Source organism: Glycine soja, chromosome 16, assembly GCF_004193775.1.
Source record: "Glycine soja cultivar W05 chromosome 16, ASM419377v2, whole genome shotgun sequence".
NCBI lineage: Eukaryota > Viridiplantae > Streptophyta > Magnoliopsida > Fabales > Fabaceae > Glycine > Glycine soja.
Genome location: NC_041017.1, coordinates 38247363 through 38259061, shown reverse-complemented (window position 1 = coordinate 38259061; position 11699 = coordinate 38247363). Strand labels below are relative to the sequence as shown.

Here is an 11699-nt window from a genome sequence, read left to right as displayed (position 1 = left end):
CTAAGAGTGTTCAGATCCCATTCAATAAAAACGACGAATTGATTAAAAAAATTCAAAACCAATAAAAAAATAGATTTTTGGACATTTTTTAGATAACCAATTAACCAGATCAATTCAATTTTCAGCCTGTGTTTTCAAAATCAAATGGTCATTTTTAATACACATGTGTTATTTTTCATTTCACATATATACTATGTTTTTTATGCTTTTCAACTTTTATATTTCACTTTCTCATATATTCTTTTCTTTTTTTGTCTAAAAATTTAATACATTTTCTAGTTAAAAACCTAACCTAGTAACTCTTTCTACTCTTTTATTCATTGTCTCACTCTTCCTTCATCATCTCCTTACACTTCTTTCTCCTTCTCATAATCTCAATCAAGTCGTTATCTCAAATCCAAAATCTATTCCCGCATTTATTTGCATTCATAAAAATCTAAAGAGTTTCAACATTTCATCTTATTATTTTCCTAGTGTCTCCCATTGCATCACCATCTAGAAGGATCTTTCACTCGTGTTGTCCCTCACCATATTCCATCTCCCTTTATCTTTCATTTTGAATCTTGTCATTTGGTGAATGGTGAGTATTGTTAAATCTTTTCCTCCTAGCCAAGCATTCAGTCATCAATTGTCCATTCTCTTCCTTCCTATCATTTCATTTTTTTTTTGTTTCTATTGCAAGTTGCAACAACCTCCTTAATGACCACCTCTGGTGAGTTTTCTCTTTTAAGATTTTGTGGTTTGCATTCCGATCTGTAATGCTTGCGTTCTCTTCCATTTTATCTATATTTGTTTTGAACTTTTTTTGCCAATTTCTTGGGCTTCATTGGTTAATTGTGTTGTTATTGACTGATTTAGATTTTGTGGTTGTGTGTTTTTTCAAAAAAGGTTAACAAAAAATTACACGTGGTTATCCTATAAGAAAGATAATGGGCTATCAATATCAGTGTTACATCTTTATTAACGTTATTACCTAATAGTAGGAACTAAAACAAACAAAAAATAATAGAAGGTATCAAGTGCAATTCGTAGGAAATATAAGAGTGCAAGTGGAAGGGAGGGGTCTTTGATGCTGTATGAGAAAATAAATTAGATTTTTTTGTATGGTTACAAAATGGAGGGCATCAAGTGTAATAAGTGAAAACCTCGTGAAAGGTCCATGTAATTTACTCTAAATTTTTATCCAATGTTTACATAATAATATCATCCATGTAATTGAAGAAATTATCCACCAATCTATCAAAGTTGGACAAAGGAAAATAATTTATAGGAAAAACTCTATTAAGGTTAGTATAGTCGGTACATATTCTACATTTTTTCACTTAACTTTTTCACCATAACAACATTAGCTAGCCAAGTTGTATAACATTTCATCAATCTATTCTTGTGTTTCCTTTTGGTGTTCTATCCTTATATGCCTTTACTTTAGTGCCACCAACTTGAAACTTAAATCTATTGAAAGTTCGAGGCAACAAAACTTACAAGTTAATAGTTGGCATATATGTGTTGTCCATGCAAGCAAATCTTTTTTTTTACTAACTAGCAAGTTTTCTAATGTCTTTTCTATCCTTGAATCTAGCTTAATCCCTACCTTTGTGATATCTTCTCGTGACCATCTAACTTGAAAAAGGTTAAAATTCACCTATTGATTGTAACCTTTATGAATCATCTTCATCATCTACATCAATTCTTAAACTTAGGTTTATTAAAAAGGAAACCAGGGTTGGGCTAAATCGCATTCATTTAACCTTACTCCTTTTACAATCCTCCTTAAAAATCCTCAAAATGTCTAGCCACTTGTTGATATCTTTTTATTGGTAACAACTATGATCTTTATTTTTTTTTGTTGGAAATTTCATCAACAAACGCCTAATAGACACCATTGTCCCTTATGCATCAAGCAAGGGTTGGTGAGGAATGTTTCCAACATATTAACCATCAAACTTTGGTCAATACTATCTTTTTCTCCACATTGCCGCCTATCGTGAAGAATGTTTCCAAATATCATATTGGTTGAATTTGGTCACTTGTAAATCCAATCTAAGTCACTTCATACAATTTCAATTGTTTTCTCCCTATCTTTATATGATTGAATGACAAATGATATAATATATTCGTCAAACTTCCTTAATCAACAAATACTCTACCCACGTCAGGGTTTGCAATGATGTCTCGTATCATCATTGGATCATTATGTTTTGGGATAATGCTTTTGTAACCAATATTTAAGAAATAAATTATAAGAGTTGGTTCATTTCATTCTTCATGTGTGAACCTTAAAAGCTTGTCCAAGTTTAGACACCCATAACAATCCTCAATGTTCATTTACATGATCCAATCGAGTTATTACTTCGTGTAAATCTGTCTTAAATCATATGAACTTGAGTTTATTTGGAATTAAGTATTTCACTTTGTGGATGATTTCAATTATTTGCTTTTACATAATCATGTTAACATAAATCAAATTTATCAGATTTCTATAAACGAATTAAAATAAGAAAACAAAATTCTCTAAAAATTAACTGTAAAATTACATAAGATTTTACTCTCAAACTTGTTTTCTTTTTAATAATAATAGTTGGAAATCAAGCATTAGACAAGTCAAATAATTCTCTGGTTGAAAATTGGAAAAAATAAAGAAAATAAAAAATTGACAAAAAAAAGATCACTATGATATGATAAGCTCCTTATTTTACATGTGAAAATATTTCATAGTAATGCTATTAAATAAAAGTAAATGAAAAAATAAAGGAAAAGAAATTAAACACTGACGATTCATTAGTTCCCCGCATCTTTCTCACTTTTCGTTGTAACCAACATTAGGTTTCCCCCAACCCAATCCAAATACAATCTTATTATTATTATTATTATTATAGATTACATTTTTCATATTATTATTCACTTTTTTTTTTTTTTTTTGTTCTGTGAGTTCTGGTTTCCCATCTAACGGTTTGGTTTTGGCATTCCACGACACGAGGGTAGGGCTAGGCTCGGTAGATCGATTCCAATTCTCTCTCTGAGCATTTGAATTTGTATTTCCATCAAATCATCTTCATCTCAACCCAATCCCTTTCCTCTTCTCCCCAATTCCACACCGCGTTTAATTCTTCCACGTCAGGTTAGGGTTCCTTTCTATTTTCTCTTCTCTTGTTCAATCCATAATCAATTCATTTACTTGTTAATTCATCATCATTCTATTCAATGACAGGAGTGGGAGAGGAGGAACCATCATCAACATATTGAATTGCATCGTTTATTCCCAGGCAAAACTAGCTCTCTTTGTTTTAGCATCCATCTCAGTTGGAAAGTCTATCGCTCTCAGCAGCAGTTCCTTGGTCATACATCATCAATTCATCATAATGATGGATGCAATGCAATGAAATAATTCTGCCGCCAATGCGGGCTTGAAAGCCCATTAGGTTCCCTCCTGTATTCATTCATTTTTATTTTTTTTGATTGATTGTTCATTCTGGTTGAAATCCTATATCCTTGTTCAGGGATTGGTTTCCCAATGTACTGAACAAGTTTTCAATTGGATTGCACCACGTTAGGGGGGGTCGTGGATTGCCATGGAACTTAAAGCCCAAAACATTCCCCCCTTTGAAATTTCCCATCCTCGACACCGTCCCAGAAGCAGCGTCCAATTTGATGATACTGCCCTCTTTCATGATGACAATGCCAGCCTCATCTATGTTAATGATCCCATCAAGACAAATGAAAATTTTGAGTTTGCCGGGAATGAGATCCGGACCAGCAGATACACTCTTCTCACCTTCTTGCCCAAGAATATTTTCATTCAATTTCACAGGGTTGCTTATGTTTATTTCCTTGCCATTGCCGCTCTCAATCAGCTTCCTCCGCTCGCTGTTTTTGGGCGAACTGTCTCCCTTTTCCCCCTCTTGTTTGTGCTTTGCGTCACAGCTATCAAGGATGCCTATGAGGATTGGCGCAGGCACAGGTCCGATCTCAATGAAAACAATCGAGAGTGTCTGGTTCTTCAATCGGCTCAGTTCTGCCCCAAGAAATGGAAAAATATACAGGCTGGTGATGTCATTAAAATCTCTGCTGATGAGATGATTCCTGCTGACATGGTCTTGTTGGGGACGAGTGATCCAAGTGGGATTGCCTATATTCAGACAATGAATTTGGATGGAGAATCAAATTTGAAAACAAGGTATGCTAAGCAGGAAACTGCTTCAGCCGTGTTGCCAGATGCTTGTGCTGTTTCTGGAGTTATTAGATGTGAGCCACCTAATCGGAATATTTATGAGTTCACTGCCAACATGGAATTCAATGGTTGCAAATTTCCCCTTAACCAGTCAAACATTGTGCTGCGTGGTTGCATGCTGAAGAACACAAATTGGATAGTTGGTGTGGTGGTTTATGCAGGACAGCAAACAAAAGCGATGTTGAACAGTGCAGCTTCCCCTTCCAAGAGAAGCAAACTGGAAAGCTACATGAACAGAGAAACTTTTTGGCTGTCGGTTTTTCTTTTTATCATGTGCGCAGTTGTTGCCCTTGGGATGGGTCTCTGGCTGGTACGCCACAAGGATCAGCTTGATACCTTGCCTTACTACAGAAAAACATACTTCAATGGACCGGATAATGGAAAGAAATACAGGTATTATGGGATTCCAATGGAGACATTCTTCTCCTTTTTGAGTTCTATTATAGTTTTTCAGATAATGATACCAATATCTCTATACATCACAATGGAGTTGGTTCGATTGGGTCAGTCATACTTCATGATAGAGGACGGGGATATGTATGATGCTAACTCTGGATCAAGGTTCCAGTGTAGGTCATTAAATATAAATGAAGATTTGGGTCAAATACGCTACGTGTTTTCAGACAAGACAGGAACACTGACAGAAAACAAAATGGAGTTTCAGAGAGCTAGTGTACATGGAAAGAAATATGGGAGCTCCTTGCTTACGGCTGATAATAATACAGGTATATTTTTTTCTATATTTGGGTTTCACTTGAGATCATTATGTAATTCCAGCTTGCTTAAAGATGTGGTGCAGTGCCATTATCTATCATGCTAATATAGTTTGAAATTCACTGAAAGGCTTTATATGTGTAATTCTGTATTGCACTGATATTATGAGAAAAATTTTGGTTTCTATTGGAAGTTTGAGTGGTACACTAGTTTTGATATTTTTGGTTTATGATAATTAGTATTTTACTGGACAAAGAGAATTGGTTGCCATATAATACACCTTCATATCCCGTTACCAGTATCATGATGCTCTCTTGGGCAGTCATTTTCTATTAGGTTACATTAATCAATCCTGGGATTGTCCTGTTGAATATGTTTCATTCATATGTAAATCTCTATAGTTACTGTATGTAGGAAGAACTTTCTTTAAGTTTCAAAATTTCTGCCTTATCGTTGACTTGTCTGATGAAATATCTCTACTCGCCAATGATTTTTTTTCCTACTACCCACCATTTGATTAAGCTGCATGTTTTGAGCTGAGTTATTGACTAAATGAGTTCTTGTTGGAATCATCCATAAACATGCGATGAAAACTTTGCTGGTGCATATGTATCCCAAACCAATTTTTGTGATGTTTTGCAACAGCAGCAGCCAATAGTGGTAAACGAAGATGGAAGCTCAAATCTGAAATTGCTGTTGATTCTGAACTAATGGCATTGTTGCAGAAAGACTCAGATAGGGATGAAAGAATTGCTGCTCATGAGTTTTTCCTTACATTGGCTGCTTGTAATACTGTGATCCCCATTATTAGTAGCAGTACATCTTCTAGTTGTGGAAAAGGAGAATCAAATGAACCCAGAGAAAGTATTGATTACCAGGGAGAATCTCCTGATGAACAAGCTCTAGTTTCTGCTGCCTCTGTATATGGATATACTCTATTTGAGCGAACATCTGGAAACATTGTTATTGATGTCAATGGTGAGAAACTCAGGTAAATAGTATTATACTTTTGTCATTGGGCTTTAGTATCGAATGAAATTGAATTATATTTACATTGCATATCCTAATGCAGCCTTTTATGTTTTGTGTGGCTTATATATATCTAGATTTTAGACTATTCAGTAACTTAATCATTTATGTATGCATTATAGGTTGGATGTATTGGGCCTGCATGAGTTTGATAGTGCACGAAAGAGGATGTCTGTTGTTATCCGGTTTCCGGATAATGTTGTTAAGGTGTTGGTTAAAGGTGCTGACACTTCAATGTTTAACATTTTAGCACCTGACAATTCAGGCAACAATGGCATACGGCATGAAACTCAGAGTCATTTAAGGGAATATTCTATGCAAGGTTTACGAACTCTTGTTGTTGCCTCCAGGGATCTTTCAGATGCTGAACTTGAGGAGTGGCAAAGCATGTATGAAGATGCGAGCACTTCATTGACAGATCGAGCAGCAAAACTACGTCAAACAGCGGCTCTTATAGAATGCAACCTAAAGCTTCTTGGAGCAACTGGAATTGAAGACAAGCTACAGGAGGGTGTACCAGAAGCCATTGAATCCCTGCGGCAAGCTGGAATCAAGGTCTGGGTTCTTACCGGTGATAAGCAAGAGACTGCAATTTCAATTGGTCTTTCTTGTAAACTTCTGAGTGCAGATATGCAGCAAATAATTATAAATGGCACTTCAGAGGTTGAGTGCAGAAATCTCTTGGCTGATGCCAAAACAAAGTATGGTGTGAAATCTTCAAGTAGAGAACAACAGAATCTAAAATGCAAAATTGATTCTAGACATGGAGGCCCTGATATTCCCAATGATACAAAATCCTTGAGCATGCCCAAGTGGAATCCAGGAAAGGAAGAAAAAACTACTGCTCCATTGGCACTCATAATTGATGGAACCAGTTTGGTTTATATTTTAGAGAAGGAATTACAGTCAGAGGCAAGATTATCTTTCCTCATTTGAAGTTTTCATTTGGAATATTTATGTATGTTGGAACTGTTAAGCTTAATTTATATTAGGTGCATATACAACTGTTTAGATTGGTATCAATAAGTTCAACTTCATGGAAAATATTTACTGTTTTCCCTTTTCCTTTCAACAGCTTTTCGACCTTGCAACTTCCTGTAGGGTTGTGCTATGCTGCCGTGTTGCACCCTTGCAGAAAGCAGGAATCGTTGATCTGATAAAAAGCCGCACAGATGATCTGACATTAGCTATAGGTGATGGTAAGTTCTTAATAAGGATATGAAAAGGCCTATAATTTACATTTGCACTTTGTTGGGGTGCCTGAGTGATGGTTGATAATGGATTTGTCTATAAGTTGAGGTCAACAAGATTCTTTTACTTGTAGTTTGTTATTTGTATAATCAGATGCACTTTTAAATTAAGATTATTCCGTATCAAACTTATGACGTCTTCTGTTTGTTTCAATTACTTTGGACAGGGGCAAATGATGTTTCAATGATCCAAATGGCAGATGTTGGTGTTGGAATATGTGGGCAGGAAGGGCGCCAAGCAGTGATGGCATCAGATTTTGCTATGGGACAATTCCAGTTCTTGAATAAATTACTTCTAGTTCATGGACACTGGAATTACCAGCGTGTTGGTTATTTAATTCTGTACAACTTCTACCGAAATGCTGTCTTTGTGTTGATGCTATTCTGGTATGTATAGTTTTCTTTTAATACTGATGGCTGACTTCCACTTGTTTGTTTGATCAATTAGTCTTTCTTAACTTTTTTAATTCTGCTATCTGATCTTTCAGACTTTTTTTAGGCATGAACTTGAACTAGGAAAGTGTAATTTTCATTATTTTTGCCTATACATAAGTTTTGATCTGAGATTACTCAAAAAGGATTTTATCCATATTTGGATGTTAACTTTTGTCTATAAAGTTGCCCATTTAGAACAGTCTGATCTTCCAGCTGTATGCTGTCCATGCTCAAATTTGTAATATGTTGTAGGATGTATCCCCAATTCTTGGGCTCAGCGATAGAACTCATTTGATTTATATAAATAGTTGAGATTTTATGAAATTTTATTCATTCTAATGCTGTGTCTTCCTTGTCTGTAGGTATATATTATGCACTGCTTTTTCTACAACTTCTGCATTAACAGATTGGAGTAGTGTATTTTATTCTGTGATATACACATCTATCCCTACTATCGTTGTTGGTGTTCTGGACAAAGACTTGAGTCACAAGACACTCTTGCAGTATCCAAAATTGTATGGTGCAGGTCACCGGCACGAGGCTTACAATATGCAGTTATTTTGGTTCACAATGATTGACACACTATGGCAGAGTCTTGTTCTCTTCTACATTCCTGTATTCATCTATAAGGACAGCACAATTGATATATGGAGCATGGGCAGTTTATGGACAATTTCAGTTGTTATCCTTGTAAATGTACACCTGGCTATGGACATTAACCAATGGGCACTAGTTAGTCATGTTGCTGTTTGGGGATCTATAATCATTACATATGGTTGCATGGTGATATTGGATTCTATACCTGTCTTTCCGAATTACGGGTTAGTCATGTGTGATGTGTGTCTTCCTATGAATATATTGTATTGTAGATTAGTAGTGTAGGATATATAGCTTATGTGCCTCTAATCATTTCAGGACTATTTATCATTTGGCAAGGTCCCCTACATATTGGATGACAATTTTGCTTATAATAATTGTGGCATTGCTACCTCGGTTTCTTTGCAAAGCTGTTTATCAAATCTTTTGTCCTTCGGATATCCAGATAGCTAGAGTAGCTGATACCATGAGAAAACAGCATGGTGATTTGCAATCAAGGCTACCAGTTTCCAATTAACTTGTAGAAACTAGAGAATCTCATTGGAATGGTTTCCATTGTATTTGTCCATCACATTGCATTCTTGTGGCAGTTGGCTGTACAAGTGACCAGGCAAGCATATGCTTTCTCTCTCAGTTTAGTCTTAACATATTTTGAATGGTGTTATTTTATAGTTGTCTATTGATATTTTATGTAAACTAGTTTCATTGAACTTAGTGGTTGTCTAAAGCTGAGAGTGATTATAATAGTTAATAGATTTTTATTACTATTAGTCCAAAAAGCTTCTTAGAATGGGTATTCAGATATCTTTCAATGGTTTATGACAACCTTTTTATTGCTAATAATGTATTATTAATGCTGTAAGTCATGTAGGTTTTGTGAAATTTAGAAGTCCCATTGCACTGATTGTAATTTTACTAATAGAGAAATTGATCCTTATGCTCCATGGAGGATTGATTCTTATAGAATATTTTCTACTTATTAAGGTATTGGTCCCTGAGGGATAATACTCAAATGAGTGAAAATATAGGGACCAATATTTACCAATAATAAAAACTATAGGGATGACCAAAACTCAAATTTATGGAACCTATGGTGACCAAAATCTTCGTTAAATCTTGAATTTATGATTTTTTTTTCTTCTAAATTTGAACAAACATTCAAACTAAATGGGGGACTATTTTTTTTAAGGGGGACGGTGGGTGAATGAGAAGTAAAACTGCCTGAAAGCTCACTCTATTAATATTTATTTAAGAGTTCTTGTCGCATGTTGCAAGTTGCTACTCAACCCAAGCTAAAAAAAACTCTTTTAAGTGGCATAACAGTCAGATGAGTTTTCCTTCAATCATTTGCTCAGGCATAGTTTTCCGTACAAAAATAATGATGGGTTTTGGTAAGTGTCTGCCTTTCTCCAAAATGCATTTTTGAATTTAAAGTTTCCAACTACCTAATTTCTGATAGGAGAATGGATGTCATTTGATAGTAACACGGATTCCTTCCTGGAATATGGGGATATATGAATTTAGTAACTATCAATCCAGCCTGCCTTGGGTTCTGTTGGCCAGGTATTTATAGGAATCTGCCAGGAGTTCTCCCAACACTAGAAAAGCAAACTTGGCATTTTTAGTCTTTTGACAATATAAACTCCCGAATTCTGCATTATTTACTGCTAAAATATCCTGTGGCTTTGAAGTTTGGACAGTTATTTTAGCTATTTTGGTTAAGGATGGGTTTTATTGAATGCCTCGTGATTGTTTTTCTTTACATTTGCAAACTCCTTAGATGGTTCTGGGTTTAACAAACAATCGAGGAAACATGTATGCAGTATGTTTTGTAACTAACAAATGAGTTAAAAGATGATTTTTTGTCTGGGTGATTTTTACGGTTATTGTACTAGAATGAAGATGGAAAAATGTTGTGCTCACACTTCTTTTACATAAATAAAATAAGCTTGCTCTCTTCAAGTGTTTAGATCTGTTTGTGCTTGGCCCTAATTTTTTGTGGTCGATTCTTCAGGTGAGTAGCAGCAGCAGATTGCACCAATGTGAAAATATACTTACATCCTATATAGTAATCAAGTGTGTCGTGGGGAATCACATGTAAAGTTATCAAGCAATTAGTCGTGGTTGAAATGAGAAAGGGGGCATTGGCGACATGATTATGATCCACTGGCCTTGAGAGTTCCTTGTTTGAGAGAATGGTTACAATACAGGGTAACCTGATGTACAATAGTTCTGTATAAATCAGGCTTATATTATCCCCATTTTTGAAAAAGAAAAGAAAAGAAAGGAATAAATTGTCTCAAGAAAGGATAAAATAAAATAATGTAATTTCCACAATCCATATATAGCTACCCTGTCCAGATTTTTAGTCAATTCAGCAGCCAACCCTGCAAAGGGCTTCAACTAGAAATTCAAGTTTAAAGGCACCTGAGGTAGAAGTGGACATGAACAGTGGAAGTCTTGGCCCATAAAACGATTTTGAAACTTGTTCACTCGATGAAGCTACACTGAAAACCCCAAGCAAATTCATTTATTCTGTTTACGTTCCGGAGCGACACTTCTAATAAAACTAACATAAACTTCAAAATAGATGTTTACATATAGATCCGGAAGAAACATGTATAGATATGGTTCCAAACAAACATTGAACTCATTTTTTTAATCTTTTTATTGCTAAATAACGCTTGTTTTTTTTCAGTGGTGAGTTTGTGGTTGTTTATCGGAATAAATTTAAATCATCGTTTTTTTTTGGGTTAAAAACTGACTCATTTTATTTCCTTTAGAATCTGTTCAACAATACAAGATGGTAAATAATGAAAAATGAGAATTAGTAAGAAAACTAGATGTCCTAGCTAAGCTATGAGAGAGATTAGGTTTCATAATACATCCAAATTGAGAGTGAACCTCCTTTTTATGTTGCAACATTGTGACAAGATGTTGACGGTCTACCTCAATGATAGCCTTTGGAACATTTATCTCCTTTAACCCCTCGATGGCTTCGTGCATCCTTGGTAGACATTTCATACAATTGCTCCTTGCTTTGATGAATTAACCTGCATCATCTTTCAACCACAACCCCATCCCCAGTATTAAAGAAAGCAACATCTAAGTTGCAGTTCAAAGTTCCTTGTGGCGGAGGAGTTCAAGACGTGCTAAATCTCCGAGGATTCTGCTACTCGCAAACATTCTTCCATTGGACCAACACTTCAGACGCTATATGCACCACTTGATCTATATTAATTTTATGATTTATAAATTTAAAAAAAAAACAATTTTTTTTATAAAAATTATCTTTAAAAATCAATAAACACAAATAATCATTTCTTCAAAATGAATTAAACAAAAAAGTTATAAATATATTTAATTTCACGTATACAAATATATATTTAATTTTTAAAATATTTTTATGTATAAGTGATAATAGCCACCTTGCATGAGAGTATTGT

At 34.9% G+C, this 11699-nt stretch overlaps 1 protein-coding gene across 3 annotated transcripts; it reads left to right on the top strand.

Annotated features, from left to right (window-relative positions):
* The first annotated feature begins 2905 nt into the window (after positions 1-2905).
* LOC114389652 (phospholipid-transporting ATPase 1-like) lies at positions 2906-10950 on the top strand. 3 transcript variants are annotated; one of them, XM_028350375.1, is made up of 10 exons: positions 2906-3118; positions 3209-3419; positions 3498-4953; positions 5588-5933; positions 6094-6883; positions 7047-7170; positions 7389-7608; positions 8019-8477; positions 8572-8863; positions 10268-10950. In XM_028350375.1, the coding sequence occupies exons 3-9, from the start codon at positions 3570-3572 to the stop codon at positions 8768-8770; spliced, it is 3522 nt and encodes a 1173-aa protein (XP_028206176.1). In that variant the 5' UTR covers positions 2906-3118; positions 3209-3419; positions 3498-3569; the 3' UTR covers positions 8771-8863; positions 10268-10950. The 3 variants fall into 3 exon arrangements, with proteins under 3 accessions (XP_028206176.1, XP_028206177.1, XP_028206175.1); XM_028350376.1 differs by having other exon boundaries at positions 3209-4953; positions 5591-5933; XM_028350374.1 differs by having other exon boundaries at positions 3209-4953.
* Positions 10951-11699: the final 749 nt, after the last annotated feature.